At 38.6% G+C, this 20,805-nt stretch overlaps 1 protein-coding gene and 1 long non-coding RNA gene across 3 annotated transcripts in view; one reads left to right on the top strand and one right to left on the bottom strand.

The window, feature by feature from the left end:
• Positions 1-20,805, top strand: part of LOC103007546 (ELKS/Rab6-interacting/CAST family member 1-like) — a 231,571-nt gene that overhangs the window by 70,571 nt on the left and 140,195 nt on the right. Inside the window, 3 exon segments of the mRNA XM_057539332.1 lie at positions 5,896-6,148; positions 6,151-6,311; positions 17,949-18,023. Coding sequence (XP_057395315.1) covers positions 5,896-6,148; positions 6,151-6,311; positions 17,949-18,023 — 489 coding nt within the window.
• LOC130706659 (uncharacterized) lies at positions 9,980-17,207 on the bottom strand. 2 transcript variants are annotated; one of them, XR_009006830.1, is made up of 3 exons: positions 16,096-17,207; positions 14,482-14,776; positions 9,980-12,175 (listed from the first exon to the last, which is right to left on the bottom strand). It is a non-coding gene; the product is annotated as an uncharacterized LOC130706659 (long non-coding RNA). The 2 variants fall into 2 exon arrangements; XR_009006829.1 differs by lacking the exon at positions 16,096-17,207 and having other exon boundaries at positions 14,482-14,853.

Genomic DNA, 20,805 nt, shown 5'->3' with positions numbered 1-20,805 from the left:
TTTCTTGCATTGTAGTATGTCTCTTGCTGGTGTTTATTTAGATCAGTCTGAGAACTTGGTTTTGGTTTAATATTTGAGAGTTTACAGTGTGCTTTGCTGCACAGAAAATAAATCCTTGTCAGCAACTGAAAGAATCAACGGAAAGAATACTAGACTAATGATCAGACGAAATGAACTACCTAGAGGCTCTTGCTTTGTCTCAGTCTTGGAGGTTCAGACTCATTAAAAAACTTTGAGTTTCTTCTAAAATGATAGAAATTAGAATACTTTCTTTTCATATTAAAGATTCATGAATCCAAATCATAGTGATCTTATAGAATCTGAACTTCATTCGAGTATGTTGCATATATAATAAGTGCTTTTATGTGTCCCATTTCTCGTTCTTGAATATTCTTAATTTAAAAGTTATAATAAGGTATAGTGCTGGTGTGTGAGTGTGTATATATAGTTATTAAGTTTTACCACTTTGTAAGCTCTGTTTTTGGATAAGAACTCTATCCTACACTTTTGGTGTATGTTGTATAGTATTAAAAGTATAAAAGATTCTTGTTGACAGTTAATTATTTGAAAATGCTTCTCTTCACTTCAGATCAAACACAAATAAATCCAGAGTGTATAATTAACATTTTTTTAAAAATTAGGATTGCATTTAGTATTTTGGCCAGTTTGTATTTGAGATAGAATTTTTTGTGTGTTAGCTGGTAAGGAACTAATTGTTACAGAATAAGAGTAATTCTCTCTGTTATAGGGGAAAGATATAATTTTCCAGGGACTTGATTTGCATCTACTATCCAGTAGCCATTTACTTTCAAAATAATGCGTGAAAATTTGTTTTTGTCAATCTTTCATCAAAAATTTATTGATCACTTACTATACCAAACACTGTGCCGTGCCCTAGAGTAACAAGATGAAAGTCCCAAGTTCTAGAAAGTTTTTCTTGAAGACAGATACAAAGAAATAAATTGCAGATTGGGCTGGTAAGTGCTCTTCTTAGGGACACATACGGTACAGCACAAATCAGAACATCACAGAGCCTGAGGATCGACTTGGGTGATGTTAGTAAGAATTATTATAAACTCTTTTGCATCTTGCATTGATAAAGTTTCCTCAATGTATGTATTTACATGTTTCAGAAAAAAAATCGTTCTTAATTTAACATAATAGGATGCAGTACTGGTATTTTTTCTAATGGTTATCTTGACAAATAGTGCATTGAACTCTCTGGGATACAGTATAATGTTTGTGATGATGACCGTTTTCATGTATCCATAATATTCTTTTTCTGTAACTAAAAATAGCTCTAGACTCCTTGGTTCTGTCATTTTAGAAATCAGGATAAACTGGATCAAAGCGTTCTCTTGTTCAGAGAAACTAATGGAAGTTTTGCCTCAGAAGAGCTTCTGATATTTGTCTAAAATATATGAAGCATTGTTGTGATGTTTTGTTGTTTTTGAGATGTATTTTTCTAAAAAATGATCATAAACCCTATCAGAGATTTAAGAATTTTCATTACTATTGTTCACAACATCCTACCATTTCATTGAGATACAGCTTGGTGTAATTTTAGTACAATCCTTGGACTAAATTTTAAGCAGTTATTCTTCCAGTCTTCCAGCTCAAGCTGAGTGTTAGAGTGAGCAGAAGTAGACTAGTGAGTGTTGGTGTACAATTTGGCATGTGAGAAGTGTGAGATCATTTTGGAGAGTGTCATGAGCAGAATTCCCAAATAGAAATTTTCCTAATATCTGACAACTGAGATTGTCCTGCTAAATTCAGCATGTGTTTTTGGTCGGTCATGGTAAATGTCTGTGATATGTGCAGATATTCTCCCTTTATCTTCAGTATGAATGTGCTAGAGAAAGAGCAGCCTGGCTTATTGCCTGCTGCTTCTTTCTTCTCCCAGGGGAGTTGGCAGGAATTTTAGTAAAGTGAATCTAGCTTGAATGTAGCCTAAAGAAGGGGTGCTGATTCCCATTTCAATGGAGAAAATTGCTGTGTAGCCTTCTCGGCTACCAGTCAGAGCATCATTTTAATTCTGTATTCTAGTAAAATGGGTGCAAGCAGAGCTGAAGAAGCAGAGCTGAAGAAGCAGGGCACATTAGTCGTTGTATTTCCTTTCTTCACCAAAACAGTGCTTGCCATACTAGTATAATCACAAGTGCTAAAGTGTATGTGAGACTGTTAGCTGTCATCAACATCTGTTTCTCCTGATTTGAATGAATTTGGTGATGAGTGTCCAGAAAAGGAGGGACAGTTGTACCTAGAAATCAGTTTCATTGTTGAATTTAACTTCTGATATTTCCCTGTGGGATAAACTTGCTCAGAATTTATTTGGATTTTTTGACTTCCAAAGGTAACGAATGAAACTGGAGGTTGATTATAGGCTTCAGAGAATTAGCAATTTGACACATCTTTTTATTAAGGATTTTGAACTCCAACAACTGTTGAGAATCTTTACAGCATGATGCGGGTAGTTAAATTTATTTAAAGAATCATATTCATGAATTCAAATACCTGATAATTTTATTGTAAATTTATTTTTCGTAAGAAAAAGCCAGTGCTTTTCGAGAGTTTGAAGACTGCCATAATTGAAAGTTCACTACTTGCTAAGCATAATACCAAAACCAGAAACTGTAAAAGAAGAGGTTCTTATCTTTGCACTAAAAAAATTCTGTATTTAAGTTGCCATAAACTATGTTAAAAGAAAAATGACAGATTTGGAAATATATTTGTAACATGCACAGCAGGCAAAAGGTGGTTTTCCAAATATAAAAAGATCTTAAAGTGGATTAGGAGAAAGGTTAAATGTCCCCAAAACAAAATGAGCAAAGAACAAGAACAGATGAGTCACAAAGGAAGGAATACAAAGCGTCTGTAGATATGTGAATAGATATTCAGTCTTACTGGTAATCGAAGGAAAGCCCAAAAAAGAAAGAGAAGAAGGAAAATACCCAGTTGTCAAAGGTATAGGAAAGTGCTCAGACATCGTTTGGTGGAAGTTTAAATCTGTACAGACCCTTTTAGAGATAATTTGTTGTGTGTATTAAAATCATAACTGCATACCCTCTGATCCAGGAATTCCACCTTTCAGAATTTATCTCCAGGAAAAATTTGGATAAATGTGCAGAGATACACATGTGAAGGTGCCTGTTATAATAGTGGAAAATGAGAACCAAACTAAATATTTATCAATAGTTATAAGTAAATTATTTAATATCAACACGTTGGAATTCTATGGCAGGCATATTTTTTCCCCAGTGTTTAAAATCGTTGTAAAATACAGCTTACATTCACCATGTTAAATTTACCATCTTAACCAATTTTCAGGTGTACAGTTCATAAGGTACATTCATACTGTTGTGCAGCCATCACCACCATCCATCTCCACAATTCTTCATCCTGTAAAACTGAATCTCTGCACCCATCAAACAGTCACTCCCTGTCTCCCGTCTCCCGTCTCCCCAGCCCCTGGCAACCACTCTTGTGCTTCCTGTCTCTGTGAGGTAGACTGCTCTAGGGACCTCATGTAAGTGGACTCGTGTAATATTTGTCTTTTGTGACGGGCTTATTTCATTTGGCATAGTGTCCATCCATGTGGCAGCGTGTGGCAGCATTTCTTTCCTTTTTGAGGCTGAAAAATATCATTAGGCATTTTTTTTAATTTAATTTTTGGGTGGGTAGTACATACATTTAGTTCAAATTCAAGAGGAGGGAGGGTTAGGAGGAGAGAAAGATGGGAAGTGGCTGGGAAGTGACTGCAGATGTATATGGGATTTCTCTTAAGGGGTGATGGCAGTGTTCTAGAATTAGATAGTAGTGATCAATGTATAACTTTTAATATGCTGAAAACTGCTGACTTACACACTTTAAACTGGTGAACTTTATGGCATGTTTGAATTATGTCTCAATAAAACTATTATTAAAAACTTTTCAATGTCAGTTACACCTCAGTTAAAAAAATTTTTATGCGGAATATAATAAAGTTTTCTTACATGTTGTCCCCCAGTGATTCCAGTTCGTTCCTCCCTTCCTCCCGTCTTGTCTTCCTCTGTTCCCCCAAATAACCATTAATTATTACTTGTGTAACATTACAGAAGTATTTTTATTTCTTATGATATTTTTTATTTATAGTAAATAGTAAATATTTATTGTTCCCTCCCTTTTAACCAAAGTGGTAGCAAATTGAACACAGCCAAGCAGGCATCTCTGAAGTCTTTTCTCTTATTTTTAAAGGTAAAAATGTCCCTTTTTATTGATTACTTGCTTACTGTAGGGGATTTAGATAGTACAAAAAAGTATGAAGAAAAATGTAAAATCTACCCATACCCAGACACTGGTAATAGTTTGCATCCTTTTAGACTTTTCTCTGCATGTTTATACTTTTTAAAAATTAGAATCGCAGTCATCCTATACTTGCTATTATATATCTGCTTTTTTTACTCTTAATATGTTGTAACTGTAGTTTTTATCAGTAAATATAAATCTACATTTAAAAAAATTGATGCATAGTATTAAACTGGGTGGACATTTCTCATTTACTTAACTCATCACCTATTAATATCCATTTAGGTTGTTTCTAATTTTGTCGCTGGTATAAACAACAGTGAGCGTCTTTGTACACTTGCCAGATCGTTTCCTTGAGATATTTACTGCTGTTTTGCAGTTTGCCAAAAATTTTAAACAATGTCTGTTTTAACATATATGCCACAAAGATTTCAATGATATTATTAGCTCTGTGAAAAGATGGTGCAGGCATTTATAGCCTCACTTTAAATATGAGGAATCTGAAACCCAGAAAGATGGCAATATGTTCCAAATTAGGTTGCTCTTTAGTGTGAGAGATGGAACTAAAACTCCTGTCTTCTGATTGTGGGTTAGTTTCCTTCCACTGCGGCACACTGCCAGACCTTGAATACCTTGAATACAAAGGGTGATTTTCTATTGTTGCTTCTTCATTTCTAAAAACATGATTCTTGATGTAACTTCCTTTTAGGTTCTCTGTATAATGTTCTAGAATTTATCCATTCAGATTAAAGGTTCATATACCTTCGTTAGGGATACGGGCTAAAGATATACCCTCTGGAACATTTTACTAGCTTATCTGCACTAACATTTTCATTTAATTACTCAAATTACTCACTTATATTGTTATCTTCTTCTGTATAAATAGCACACACAGCCTCAGTTTTTTGTGTTTTGTTTTTTGTTTTTAAAGCTTCAAGTTATCTAATTACCTTTGGGTACTAGCTTCAGTGGACTGCGAGAATTGCTTTAATTCGAATGCCAGCTCTGTCACTTACTGTGTGATCTTGGGGTGAGTTATTTAAGTCTCTGTGTGCCTGGTGTCATCATCAATAAAATTCAAATAATAGTACATGTGTTATAGTGAGGATTAAATGAATTAACACATAAGGAGTGCTAAGCACATTCTGGCATGCACTCATATGTTTATTATTTAATGTGCTAACTTAATTGTAAAGCACTTAAAAGTCATTTTGTATTTTGCCATCCTTTGTGTTTTTTGGTGAAATTTTTTGTATGATGTGTCCGTATTCCTATAGGTTTCCCCTGCCTTTCCCCACTCCTCACCTTCAGTTCCGTGTAATACCTTCTGCTAATCTTGAACAGTGTCTTTATTTAGTCAAGCAAAGTGAGGAGCTGCCAGACTGACCTTGTTTCCTGTTGGTAATAAACACAAATTAAATTACTGACATTTTACAGATTATCTCAATCAGTTTTAAAGACAGTGTAAAACAGAATAATGTGAATCCTCATTTGCTAAATGCAGGGTTCTGAGAGCTGTGGTAGCTGCTTTCTCATTCCCCGTAGTCTGCTTTGTTTCTGCTACTTGAGGAGGAAAGCTCATTTGGGTTTTCTTTTTTGTCTTTATACCAGCACATGCAAATGACAGTCCAGGCTCTCCAGGATGAATTGCGGATCCAGAGGGACCTGAACCAGCTGTTTGAACAGGATAGTAACAGTAGGACTGGTGAGCCTTGCGTGGCAGAGCTGACGGAGGAGAACTTTCAGAGGCTGCACACTGAGCATGAGCGGCAGGCCAAGGAGCTGTTCCTCCTTCGAAAGACTCTGGAGGAGATGGAGCTGCGGATTGAGACTCAGAAGCAAACCCTGAACGCTCGGGACGAATCCACAAGAAGCTTCTGGAGATGTTGCAGAGCAAGGGGCTTTCTGCTAAGGCTACTGAGGAGGACCATGAGAGAACAAGGAGACTGGCAGAGGCAGAGATGCATGTCCACCACCTCAAAAGCCTTTTGGAGCAGAAGGAAAAAGAGAACACTCTGTTGAGAGAGGTGAGTGGCCACTTTCTCAGTTGTTATGACTGTCTTTTTTTCCTGAGTAGTCAGCATTTTAACCTAGATAATTTTATATGCTCTCCTGAGCTAGTGCAAGGGAATTTCTTCTTTCTTACCTAAGTTCTGCACTGATTTCTGTTCTGATTTGCTGTCTTGTATGAGATGACATTGGCTGGCATGTATACTGGTTTAATACCTTTCTGGGGTTTTTTTCCCCCCCTCCTGATTTCTGTAGACTCATTTTGTTGCTAGAGGGGCACAGAATTTTCTTGATTTGTTCCTCATCTATTGATTTGTTCATAGAGACACACACAACAAAACCAGAATTAAAGTAGCTGACTACTGCTCAATTTTAAAATATTAATAATTGAAAGTAAGCGATTCCCTCGGTTTCGGTGTGCTTATAAAGTCCTAGGCAGCAGTAATGGATGTTTGCCCTGTGGTTTCCATGGAAACTGTTGCCTTGCTGTAAAAGATCCGTGATAAAAATTATTTGCTGCCCTGGAGGCACAGCTAGAGGGAATGATACAGAGGTATGCTGTCACTTATTTTTAGAGAGGAAACTCAGACTTTAGCTGACCACTGTGTCTACTGATAATTTTTCACTTTTCTATGTAATGCTTCATTTTAAGAAAGCTTAAGTGAAGAATTCATCTTACATTGAATTAAAAAAAAATGACAGCTCTACTTCTCTATATGAGGTCAGAGTCTTCAGATAATTTTCACATTTGGATAGGGGGAAAAAAAATCTCAGAACTATTTTAGTGCGAGTCTGAATAATCCCTTTTTAAATGAAGGGTGAGGAAGGCGGTTAAAAGCAGCAAAACAGCGACTCCCCTGATGATGGCGACGGTCTGTATCTGCTCTCTGCAATATGGTAGCCACTGGCTGCGTGTGACTGTTGAGCAGTTGAAATGTGGTTCGTGTGACTGACGAACTGAAATTTAAATTTCATTTAAATATAACTAATTTAAAATTAAATTTAATTAATCAGATTTAAATTTAAGTATCTCTGTGTAGGTAGTGGCTACTGTATTAGGTAGTGCAGCGATGCATAATGCAGGTAATGTTACCCGCTTTTCTTAATAATTTGTCTTGAACATCTTTCTTTGTCAGTACATGTAGAGTTTTGTAATTTCAGTTGAATTTATAATGTTCTGCTGCATTTATTTATATTTCTTACTGTTGAACATTTAGACTACTGTTAATTTTTCATTATTATAAAACTGTGCTGCACTGAATATCCCTAACCATATATCCCTGTACATTAATTTTTTTCTTTAGTGTAAATTTCCAGAAATGAATTTGCTCAGGGTGTGTACGTTTTCAAAACTCTGAATATCAGTCTTGTCTCCCAGAGTGATTGGACCAGTTTATCCTCCCAGAAGCATATACTGTATTTTTACGGTTAATCTGCAGCTATGTGCGTTACAATCTTCAAATTACTGGACTGTATTGTTTTAGAAAATTTTCTATCAACTACTGTGTTGTAGGCACCATCCTGAGTTTCTTTCATTTTACTTTCAAGAGTTTATATTTTAATGAGGTAACCTGGAGCCTGGCCATAGAACATTGTAAGAGAAGGTGTAATCATCTCAGATAGCATGCAGCATGAAAACCCTACCAGCATCGTGATGAACTTTGAATGTTACGTTTCTACTCCTTCTGTTCTGAATATTTCAACCTGTGCCCATTTATTTTTGAGTTTTGGAGTTAATAAATAGTGAATAGTTAAGGATTATGGAAAGCCACAGTGTTATTCTGGCAGAGGACAACCAGCAATATGGTGAATTTGAACAAGTAGTAGGAAAAAACATGAATTTAAGACTAATTTTGAAGTAACAAGCTCTACAAATATTAAGTCCCACTTCTGAACATAATGTGGAAAGAAATATAGGCCTTGTTAGTTGTATCAATACACAATTCCAGTTGCCATTAGTAATGTAGCGTCATCTTACAGGAAACACAGTCCTATGGATTAAAATTATTTAAGAGCAAGTAGAAGTGATTGCTTCATGAACACATGTTTAGAATGCTGGTTCTCCTTTCTTTGTCTCCTACTTGCCTTCAAGACTTAGCGCAAATTGCAGTTCTTCTGTGAAGTCTTCCTTGTGCAGCTCTATACATATATGTAGATGAGCCAGTAATATTATAGTATACTTCCATGTGTGTTTCTTCATTGTGCACTTAATTTTTTCCACCAAGGATGTGTATATATATATATATGAAATTTTATCTTGTCAGTGTCTTAACAAATGCACAGTGGGTACTCAAGAAATGTTGGTTGAATAAGTTGAAATGTAGGGAAAGAAGTTTAAGCCTGGAGCTTACAGAAAGAAGGATAGCTTTTCCAATTCTTTTTTCTCCAGTGTGACCACTGGATACTAAAACCTAACGAAGGTTAGAAAACAAACTAAAACCCCAAACCAGTTTTTCTTATGAGTTTAGGTATAGAAGTTATAAATAAGATATTGGCAGATAAAATCAGCATTATGATAAAAGGATAATATTCTGACCAAAAGGAGTTTATTCTAGGAATCCAGAATGGCTCAATATGTCATTCACAGTTATAATTTGTAATAGGTGAAAGGAAAAGATAACCTCGTAGTGTTTGATAGCTATCTCAAAGACGTTAGATAAAATGTTAGACACTTTGAAAACTAAACCAAATGAACTAAAAATAAGGATGGAATGATACCTTTATAGCATGATTTAAATAAAACTCAGTAAATATGTATTATAAACATATTTTAAACTAGTAGCCAGAATTGCGCTTACTCTGACGTATACTAAGACGCATCCATTAAAGTTAGGGAGCGGCAAAGATACTGTTCATCAGTATTTACATTATTCTGGAAGTGTTAGGCAGTGCTGTTAGATAAGGAAAATGGAATAAATAATATCAGTAACGACAATGGAAAGGATAGGGCTAAATTTTCATTACAATGTAGATGGGAACATTAATATAAAGATGCTGCTTTCCCCCAACTCTGTGAATTTAGTGTAATCCCAATAGGAATATTCTTGACGCGTGCCCAAATGATGTTGCAGTTTCTTTGCAAGAAGAACAGTGCGGGAACACTTGTTTAAGCAGCTCATGATATATGTGTTTTGTTTTTTTTTTTAAGATCTTATGTGGCCAATTTACTAGTTTTCATTTATTTATTTATTTATTTTTGGCTGTGTTGTGTCCTCGTTTCTGTGCGAGGGCTTTCTCCATTTGCGGCAAGTAGGGGCCACTCTTCATCGCGGTGCGCGGGCCTCTCATCATCGCGGCCTCTCTTGTTGCGGAGCACAGGCTCCAGACGCGCAGGCTCAGTAATTGTGGCTCACGGGCTCAGTTGCTCCGCAGCATGTGGGATCTTCCCAGACCAGGGCTCGAACCCGTGTCCCCTGCATTGGCAGGCAGATTCTCAACCACTGCGCCACCAGGGAAGCCCCGATATATGTGTTTTAAACCCAGTGATATTAAAATCTGTGGTACTGGCACAGTAATAGATAGCTAGATTGATGAGACAGAATAGAACCCAGAAATAATATAGTTTTAAGCATATGATACATGTTTGGGAATAATCGCCATCTATTTGGAAAACAGTACATAGTTACATCAAATTAAGTTCTAGATGAAATAAAGAGCTACTTGTTAAAAAATAACAACACTAGAAGAGAATGTAAGAAAAAGGTTTTAATACAATCTTGAGACAGGAAAGAATCTTTTATTGCTATAGCAAGAGGCTTAAACAATTAAATTTGTGTATGTTAGAAAATACAGGTAACAGAAGCTAAAATGGTAATTTGGAGTAAAGCTTTGTAACATGTGGCTTGACTGTTTCGTTTCCAGAGTGACAAGGTGCTAGAGGCACTCGGCACAGCCTTTCTTTGCTCATTACTCAACAAACATCCATTGAGCTTCTAGAATGTATGTGACCCTGGGATACACGCTGGGTATACATTTTCCATGTCAGAACACATGGTCTGTGCCCTCCTAGAACTTAAAAATCTGGTGAGAGACAATAAACATAATTATGAGAGGAAATAAATTAGTTGAGTCTAATTATGTTGGGAGAGGGGATAAACAGGGTAAGCATCTTTGAGGAGGTGCCCTTTAAGGGAGATCTGAAGAAAGTTGAAAGAGTCTTGCTGAGCATTTGGGTAAAATCATTTCATGAAGAAGGTTAACAGTTTCAAAGGCCGGATGAGAAGTTTTCAGGAGACAGCAAGGAGACTAGAGGACAAAAGCATATTGTCTAAGGGGAAAACAGGCATGAGATGAGAGGTTGAAGAGGTAGCCAGGGCCAGAGTCATTGATTGCATTCATCAGATATTTATTGGGCACTAACCCATGTGCAGAGCACAAGGAAATATAGTAGCAGTGAACAAAACAAAAATCCATGCCCTCTAGGAGACAAAGCACTTGCCTTCAGGATCCCTGCAGGTAATGCAACAATTTTATTCAAAGTGCAAGAGAAAACTGCACCAGTGTTTAATCAAGGGAGTGATCTAGTTTAGCTTTTAAAATCTACTCTGGCTGTGTTGAGAATAAATGGGGGAGGGAGAATTACGAGTGAACAAGGAAGTCTAATAAAGAACTTAACAACTCTAGGTTGGGTGAGTGGTGACTTGAAATGGCTATTGTGCATTATATCACTAGTGTGTCAAGAAAGGCAGAAAGAATTGAGAGCTGGCAACACTGGGATATCCATAGATTTTATTATTATTGGATTATTGTCCATCTTTTAAAAAAGCGGGCTTTCATCAATTCCAAGACTCATAGTTTTTCCCATCTCAACAGTATGAAATTGAGTTAATAAGTCTTATCCTTGATGGCATCTTAAAATCTCTGTCAGCAAGGCCACAGTCCTGCTTGATTTGTTTGCCTGTGTACTCACAAACAGTTAACAGCTGCTCATTTTAGTCAATGTTGTGAGTATTGTTGCTATTTCTCATGTTAACTTTAGCTGTTGTTCAGTATGTCTTCAGTAATATTATGCTGTGAACCAGCATTGAAACAGTTATTGGTATGGAGAAAGTTATAAAACAGTTCAAAATGATATATGATTAAACTTTATGGTTAAATAAGTAAAAAAGGGTCTTGCAATCAGTATAAAATAAAAATTCTGAATGATAGAAGCTTGGGTCATGGTTTATTTGGAGGCATTTCCTTCTTTTCTTTCCAGCACATTAAACAGTGGTTTACCTTACAATCAGTGGCATCTTAGATTTGATGAAATACAGTAACATTAAAATGGCACTCATAAAAATAAAAAAAAAATGGCACTCATATCCAGGAACATTTGTGATTAGTTTTCCATTTTGTTTATGAACATGACTCTGTAGATAGCAGGTAAATAATTCCCCCAAATAAAAGCCAAAGAAGAAAAACAAAAATTAAATTAAGCATTGTATTTTCTGTTTGTACTGAAATTACATTGTTACGTGACTTACTGTTAGATTTTGTATTGTTTACTGGAGTGCCTTTCCTTTGATGGATAGAAGCGTGAAGACATCTGTTGGACACATACTGAACTACAGTCAAGACGTGGTTAGTGCCTGGGGCCAGGCGTATGGAGTTTTAACAGGCTTTACAGGTGATTCTGTGATACACCAAAGTTTGGTTCTCAGTCTGTTGGCAGAACATACCTGAATTGGCTATGGAATTTTTGGATCGGCTATCCATATGCATACCAAGCATTGTCTATAGGCTGAATAAATATTTCAGTTCTATACGTGCTCCTGTTTTTTTGAAATGTAGATCCTATTGTGATGAATAAAATAATTTGTTGGGAATTCCCTGGCGGTCCAGTCGTTTGGATTCCGTGCTTCCACTGCAGGGGCCACGGGTTCGATTCCTGGTCGGGGAACTAAGATCCGCATGATGCACGACATGGCCAAAAAAAAAAAAAAAAAACAGAAATTAAAATACTAATTTGTTTTAAAACATTTACACGTATGTTAATTTTGGTCTCTATAATATTTTAGTCAACAAACCTTGTTTAGTGCAAATGCTCTCATGTTAAGATTTGCAGCAGTGTTTGCGGTTTAAAAGCCCTACTCTTAATCTACGGATTCAATGCAATCCCTGTCAAACTACCACTGGCATTTTTCACAGAACTAGAACAAAAAATTTCACAATTTGTATGGAAACACAAAAGACCCCGAATAGCCAAAGCAATCTTGAGAACGAAAAATGGAGCTGGAGGAATCAGGCTCCCTGACTTCAGACAATACTACAAAGCTACAGTAATCAAGACAGTATGGTACTGGCACAGAAACAGAGATATAGATCAATGGAACAGGATAGAAAGCCCAGAGATAAACCCACGCACATATGGTCACCTTATCTTTGATAAAGGAGGCAAGAATATACAGTGGAGAAAAGACAGCCTCTTCAATAAGTGGTGCTGGGAAAACTGGACAGGTACATGTAAAAGAATGAAATTAGAACACTGCCTGACACCATACACAAAAATAAACTCAAAATGGATTAAAGACCTAAATGTAAGGCCAGACACTATCAAACTCTTAGAGGAAAACAGAGGCAGAACACTCTATGACATAAATCACAGCAAGATCCTTTTTGACCCACCTCCTAGAGAAATGGAAATAAAAACACAAACTAATGGGACCTAATGAAAGTTCAAAGCTTTTGCACAGCAAAGGAAACCATAAACAAGATGAAAAGACAACCCTCAGAATGGGAGAAAATATTTGCAAATGAAGCAACTGACAAAGGATTAAACTCCAGAATTTACAAGCAGCTCATGCAGCTCAATATCAAAAAAACAAACAACCCAATCCAAAAATGGGCAGAAGACCTAAATAGACATTTCTCCAAAGAAGATATACAGATTGCCAACAAACACATGAAAGAATGCTCAACATCATTAATCATTAGAGAAATGCAAATCAAAACTACAATGAGATATCATCTCACACCAGTCAGAATGGCCATCATCAAAAAATCTACAACAATAAATGCTGGAGAGGGTGTGGAGAAAAGGGAACCCTCTTGCACTGTTGGTGGGAATGTAAATTGATACAGCCACTATGGAGCACAGTATGGAGGTTCCTTAAAAAACTAAAAATAGAACTACCATACAACCCAGCAATCCCACTACTGGGCATATACCCTGAGGAAACCATAATTCAAAAAGAGTCATGTACCAAAATGTTCATTGCAGCTCTATTTACAATAGCCAGGACATGGAAGTAACCTAAGTGTCCATCAACAGATGAATGGCTAAAGAAGATGTGGCACATATATACAGTGGAATATTACTCAGCCATAAAAAGAAATGAAATTGAGTTATCTGTAGTGAGGTGGATGGACCTAGAGTCTGTCATACAGAGTGAAGTAAGTCAGAAAGAGAAAAACAAATACAGTATGCTAACACATATATATGGAATCTAAGAAAAAAAAAAAAAGTCATGAGGAACCTAGGGGCAAGACGGGAATAAAGACACAGACCTACTAGAGAATGGACTTGAGGATATGGGGAGGGGGAAGGGTAAGCTGTGACAAAGTGAGAGAGTGGCATGGACATATATACACTACCAAACGTAAAATAGATAGCTAGTGGGAAGCAGCCGCATAGCACAGGGAGATCAGCTCGGTGCTTTGTGACCACCTAGAGAGGTGGGATAGGGAGGGTGGGAGGGAGGGAGATGCAAGAGGGAAGAGATATGGGAACATATGTATATGTATAACTGATTCACTTTGTTATAAAGCAGAAACTAACACCATTGTAAAGCAATTATACTCCAATAAAGATGTTAAAAAAAAAAAAAGGTGTCAGATATGGGGATATATGTATATGTATAGCTGATTCACTTTGTTATAAAGCAGAAACTAACACACCATTGTAAAGCAATTATACTCCAATAAAGATGTTTTTAAAAAAAAAAAAAAAGCCCTATTCTTTAACTAGGTTCTAGGCTAGGAATTTTGGCTCTAACATGTCTGAGGAATGCCCATCTGTATCTTTGGCAGTTGTCAGGTAAGAGCAGAGGAGGTTAGAGGGAAGAAAAGAGAAATAAACATATATAGAAAAAAAATAGAAACCTTGGACAAAGAGTAGGAAGAATTAAAAAAGAAAAAAGATCCCTAGTTAGTTTTCCCTTTCCTAGTGATTTTGGAAAGTGTGAACAGTTGCATCGCATAACTTACTGATTCAGGTTATCCTTCCTCATCTTTTTTTTTTGTTGTTGTGTCATTTGTACCTCATTTCCATTTTGACAGGAAGGTATGTTTTCTCAGAAGCATGCTGTTACTTGAGATGGTGAAGGGTCAAAATGCAGTGCTGTCTGACAACGTTGGAGTTGAGGTACAGGAGGAGTAGTGAGGGTTCCTTCTTCACTTCTCCGTGTGGAGTACAGTAAACCCAGAACTTGTGTGGAGGATTGAAATCTGCTGAAGGGACGTCTACCCTTGAACCAAGGGTGCTGGAGGCTAAAACCTGAAACTTGAAAGAAAGAAATTTCAGACATTAAGTACTACTTTTCAGTCACAAATGCTCCTTTCTCTCAGTTGTGTAAGTAAATGTTGACTTCCTTTTAAAAAGAAAGAAACTACTAACAACGGAGAAATTTTGTTCCTAACTTGTTTGTTTTCTTTCTCTAGTCATTATTCTTTATTAAATCAGTGAGAGGAACTGAACACATTTTCTACCGTGTACCACAGTTGACAGTATAACAAGATCCAGATAATTCTACCTGTATGAATCTCTGGGCTTTCTTTAATTTGTGTAGAGTGAAAATTTTCAGGCTAAAAAGAGCGAAATAAAGCAAGCACTAGGACATTCGACTTCTTACACTTGTCTGAATGGTACATTCTTTTTTATTCCCAGAGTCCTCTCCCTTTATTAACGGTGCAGGAGTCAGAGGCTCGATGTGCTCTCTGGGAAAGGGGAGTTGGTCAGCCCACTGACTGCAGGAGGTGTTCATGATGAGCTTTAATGCGCAGGCCTTTGAATGGAGATCTGTTAGGACTGATAGGTTTTACAAGCTCTTAACAGGAAAGCTTTATGCCTGCGAATGGTTTAAAGTGCACCCTAGTTCCTTAGCAGAGGAGGATTTTTTTTTATTCAAATGGATTTCTTTCCTTATATATCGCTGATAAGCTTGCTAGAGTTTAAAATGAAATTGTAATAGTTTCACTGTAAAGCATTTGGAAATTTCCCTAATATCTGTGTGCCCAATTAATCACCTGTTTACAGTGTAGGGAGTAGATTCAGTGTGGACAGACTGGAGGCTGGGGGGTAACTGATGAGTTTGTTGTTTTAATGCAGGTGAGAGGTGATTATGGCCTGAACTAATGTGTTCAGATTTTGTCCTGGATTAATGTGTTCTGCATTTTACTGTCTTAATGAAGTGTTTTATCTTGCAGGGGTTAATTGTGGATTAACTCGATCCTTAACGAGACTTGCTTTTACACTCTGTTGGCTCTAGTCTAGGTAGCCTTCCCTCCAGGGCTAGACTGTCTCTACTCCTAAGACGTGGCCTTTCTGGTGTCTCTGCTGAGTGCCTCTGATGTTCTCTCCACTCTGGCTCTTTGGAGCTTGAATTCTTCCCAGCCCCATGTGAGTTCAGGTAGTTGCTCAACTCATAGCTCTCTGGTAGTTGTTGTTTGACACTGTGGAGTCTTTCCCTGTACATGCAGGCTTAGTATTTGGTCAAAGACTCCAGGGGACCCCTGTCAGATCAGACACTGCTGCTTTTCTGGCTGGCTTCTTCCTCTGTGTCATTCTGCTCTGCACATTTCTCCTGTCTTTGGGACTCTTACCCACTGATCTGTCTTCTGAGCTCTGCGGGACTGCTGTTTTCTGTTTGGTCTTCCTCTCCCTGCATCACATATTGGATAGCAAGTCCGGACCATAACCTTGTTAGTTTCTCTTCTCTCAAGGATCATACTCCTGTGCTGCTTGTTTTCCAGTTGCTTTATGCATTTTTGTCTAATTTTAACATAGTTTATGACAGGAGGGCTAGTCTTCTATCTGTTATGATCAGATTGTGTTGACCTTGTAGAGGGTGAGAAGTAAATAGGAAACTCGTTGAAGGATTGAAAACAGACTATTGCCGTGATTTGTTGATGCTTTATCTAGAGTACACCATTGCTTTCTTTAAAATGGACATAGGAAATGAAAGGAAACTTAACTCGAGGCTGTTGTAGTAATCTAGGCTCAAACTAGACTGGAACTGGAGTGAAATGATAAATTCAAGAAATCTTTTGAAGCTGGAACAATTAGGACCTGCTCTAGAAGGTGGTAGGAAGTGAAGATGTGGGAGGAATGAAAGGAGACACTGTGCTGTTTGGCTTGAACCACCGGGAGGGTAATGCCATTTAAGGAGATGGGCGAGACTCATCAGTCTTCAGAGGAGGGGCTAGGTTAAAGAGGAGAAAATGACGAGTTTTGTTTTGGATGAAATAAGTTTGAGTGACCTAGTAAACATCTATATACATGTCAAATGGGCAGAGCAGAGGGCAGGGCTAGAATTTCACCAGCACTGTTCAGATGGAAAATATCCATCTGTATTCTCTGCCATCACTAGGGGCTGTACCAGGGTACTCTGGAAGTACTGGCTGACTGAGAGACATTCCCAGAATCTGACAAGAAAATAGCCTGAGGAGGTCTGGTAACTTCAGGGTGATCCTTGAAGACCCTAACTGTGATATTCTGCCATCTCCTTTCTTCCTTTCTGATCCTGAACGCACTGACATTTGGATTGAAAAACATAGCTATGTTTTTCTGCCGTTTGCTACCTGTAGACTGTTTAGAAAACTTGTTCAGCAGTCTTACCTTCTTTTTTTATCTGATTGTAGCCCCTCTGGAGAGAGATTTCCATCGTAGGTAGCCCGGTGGTTGTTGCTCTGGGGGAGGATGCTATGCAAAGGAGGTTGTCAACACAAATGCTTTCAGTTTTGTGCAGTGCGGACTGTGGCTACTTTGATTCCTCCTTTTTCTTTTTTTTAAATAAATTTATTTCTTTTTGGCTGTGTTGGGTCTTCGTTGCAGTGCGCGGGCTTCTCATTGCGGTGGCCTTTCTTGTTGCGGAGCACGGGCTGTAGGCGCGCGGGCTTCAGTAGTTGTGGCTCATGGGCTCTAGAGCGCAGGCTCACTAGTTGTGGCGCACGGGCTTAGTTGCTCTGCGGCCTGTGGGATCTTCCCGGACCAGGGCTCGAACCTATGTCCCCTGCATCGGCAGGCGGATTCCTAACCACTGCGCCACCAGGGAAGTCCTGATTTCTCCTTTTAAAAAGGGACTATTTCTAATCCCCTTTTTGGATTGTTTGGAGTTCTGATAATATGTCTTGGAGTCCTGTGGAAGAGTGACACACAACCTGGAGATGTGCTGGAGCTTCACCTCTTGTGGTGGCTGGGGTCCGTGTGACTTACCGTGTATAACCAGGTGTGCAGAGACGGGGACCCCCCTGTACCCCTTAGCCTGAATGCAGTCTGTGTGCTCCCTGGTCCGCAGGGAAAGGTCAGGAAGACAGAAAGTGGATCAGAGTGTCTTACAAGGCCGGGGTAGTCATCTTTGCATGTAACTACTACTCCCTCGCCTCTCCACTCCCCTCTTGAAAAAATGAGAGTGAAAAGGAGGGCACTTACTCTCTTTTTTGCTTCTCTTGTATAGGAGATGCATCGGAGATTTGAGAATGCCCCTGATTCTGCCAAAACTAAAGCTCTGCAAACTGTTATCGAAATGAAGGTAAGTGAGAACTTCCTAAGGAATCTTATGTGTCATTTCACATTTTAATGTGTGAGTTTAAGAAAGTGGTATGTAATAATAGTTCGCTCATTTTGTAGACTGAGAAGAAATAGTAAGACTTAATGAAAATGACACATTAAAAGAACTTCAGTTTCGTTTCCTCTTGTCCAGCATTTCTTGGAGTCAGCTGTTCTCAAACCTTTTGATATCAGGGCCCCTTATTCTCTTAAAATGACTCATTTCATTTGTTTTTAAGAAAATGTCCGCCAAATACCAAGTTTGTGTGTCAGTTCTTCTCTCGAGTTAAGAATAGGGTTCCGTGAAAAAAGTACCTGATTGGGCTTGCAGCTCACAGAGCACCCAGAGCTGTCCTGGGAGCAGCGTCACACCCAGGTGCAGCAGCCGGGCCTGGCCCCTTCCTGTTTCGTCACACAGCATGGTACAGAGATACATACTCAAGGGCTGAGCATATGAAAAGTCACCAGGGACATTCCTAAGTGAGCCAGTGTTTTAAAAATGTTCTTTCTTATTTTTCTTTTTTGTCTGAGAGTGCTGACACTGAAGAATACACTGACGGCTAGCACAGTTTGGCGCTGTTGTCCAGAGGCACGAGCGCTTTTGCCTGTCCTTTATACCTTTAGTGCACGTGTTAGCACAGTGGAAAAGGCACATAAATTCATAGTATTATTATGAAAATAGTTTTGACTTCTCAAAAGGGCTAGGAGGCACCCCCAGGCTTTCACGGACTATACTTTGAAAACTTCTGCTTGAAGTTACTGAGTTGTTAGAAATCTTTAGGCTGAACGTTATGGTGATTGGTGACTAAGCGCTTGCCTTCTGTGTTAAATTGCCTGGATTCAAAACCTGGCTTTATTTAACCAGTTGTATGACATAGAACAAGTAACCTAACCTCTCCATACCTTAATTTCTTTATTGATAAATGGTGATAACAATAGTACCTATCCCATGGGTTCTTTTGTGGTTTAAATTAGTTAAAACAAGTAAAACACTTTAAACAGGACCTGGCACATAGTAAACATTCAGTCAGTGTTAGCTGCTATGCTATTATTATTTTTATTAACAACATATTCCTTCTTGCAAGAGCTATAAGACTCTTACAGGTAGGGACCCCTCCCTCTCCCCCTCCTGCCCTCTCTGTCTCTTTAACTTCTTTGTATCCCCTAAAAAATTTGACACGGTGTTTTGCATCATGTGCCTTCATTTAATATTTGTTGATGTGGCAAGAGTCTTTAGTTTTTGGTATATAAATAGTTTTATGTAAATAGATGCTTCTCAAGTACAGTTATCAGAATGGTTCTCTTAATTTAGAAGATTTCCTCTTAAAACTTTGTTTTTATTGTTGTATACATCTTTATTCTCACTGGGGAAAGGGTTTACCAAACAAATACCAAATTAGTGGATTCTGGGTTCTTTATGGTTAAGACAATTCATAGTCTTGAACATAATCTTGTAAACAGCCTCTAGAAAGGTGTAATTACATATTCACATTTCCCACAAGTTTATTTGTACATGTTATTTCCTGATCCCTGTTGGAACCTAAAAACACACGAGTGTACCTGTGTTCACAATTATTTTGCTTGCCTTTTGATGGCACAGGGAAGTGTACTGGTTTTAACTGGCAATAGATCTATTTTAAGTTGTGTTAACCTCCAGCCATTCTGCTAAGAAGCAAGAGACTGAGATTCTGGTGGCCCAGTGGGGTCAGGTGGATGTTATGTTGAAATGGCAGATGCAATAGCTGAGATGCTGAGAGTGTGGCATGAGCTTGAGAGGATCATGAAGACCTAGACTGGTCTTTGGGGGAAATGGGAAAGGAGGTGATGGTGGACAATAAAAGAGCCCAGCTGTCTTCAAGGTGACGTAATATTCTTTTCTCTCTCCTCCTCCTCTCCCTCCTCCTTTCTCCCACTTTCTTCCCTCTGCTTCCTTCTCCCTTCTCTAACTTCTTCTTTTCCCTTTAGCAGTGGAGGAGCAGGGAGGAATTACTGGACTGCTGTAGGGTTAGAGTTTTGCTGGGTAGATATGGCAGAATTACTGGGATGCAAGTGAGTTGAGGGTGGAGGTGAAGGAGTAGTTGGGATGATGAGTCCAGGAATGTAGCCTGGATAGGAAGGAAGAGAACTCAGAATGGATGGACAGGTTGGGAGAAAATGTAGAAGTTAGGGAGGTGGAGGACTCTGTGAGATACCAGAGCAGCAGTTAATGTGCGTGACGGTGTGTCAGGCCTGGGAGGAGAGGCCTGGGTGATGTGGTCTTGTAAACTGGTTAGCTAAAATGGACCGGAGGATGAGGGCGTTGGCTTTACGGATGTCAAGGAATTCGGACATTGAAATCCTGGGATTATGGCAAGAGTGGCATTTGAAGGAGAGATCTATTGTCAGCCGGGTGCTGAAGACTTCTTCAGCGGGCGGGAGTGACGGGGAAGCCCCTAGATGGCAGCCGTGCGGAGGGAGAGTGAAGAGGAGTGTGAGCTTTAAATGGGAGCAGCATGGAGGAACCTGGAGGATGCCCACACTTCTCCCTGCCACTCTGTGATGCTGGTGGATTAGTGAACTTCAATGGAGAGCGTTGGGGGAAATTATATCCTTCGGGAAAGCCTGGGTTTACTTAGAGCAGGGAGACAACTTTTGAAAAAAAGTTGAGCATTTGGGAAATTTAACAAGGAAAAGAGGATTTCAGTGGACTCAGTGGGGTTGGTTGATTAATGATGGGAGACCCAGGGCTGGGGAAGTATAGAGTAGTAAGATGATAAAGAATTTAT

Source organism: Balaenoptera acutorostrata, unplaced genomic scaffold (assembly GCF_949987535.1).
Source record: "Balaenoptera acutorostrata unplaced genomic scaffold, mBalAcu1.1 scaffold_371, whole genome shotgun sequence".
NCBI lineage: Eukaryota > Metazoa > Chordata > Mammalia > Artiodactyla > Balaenopteridae > Balaenoptera > Balaenoptera acutorostrata.
The sequence above is the reverse complement of the archived record's forward strand: the minus strand, read 5'-3'. Positions and strand labels throughout refer to the sequence as shown.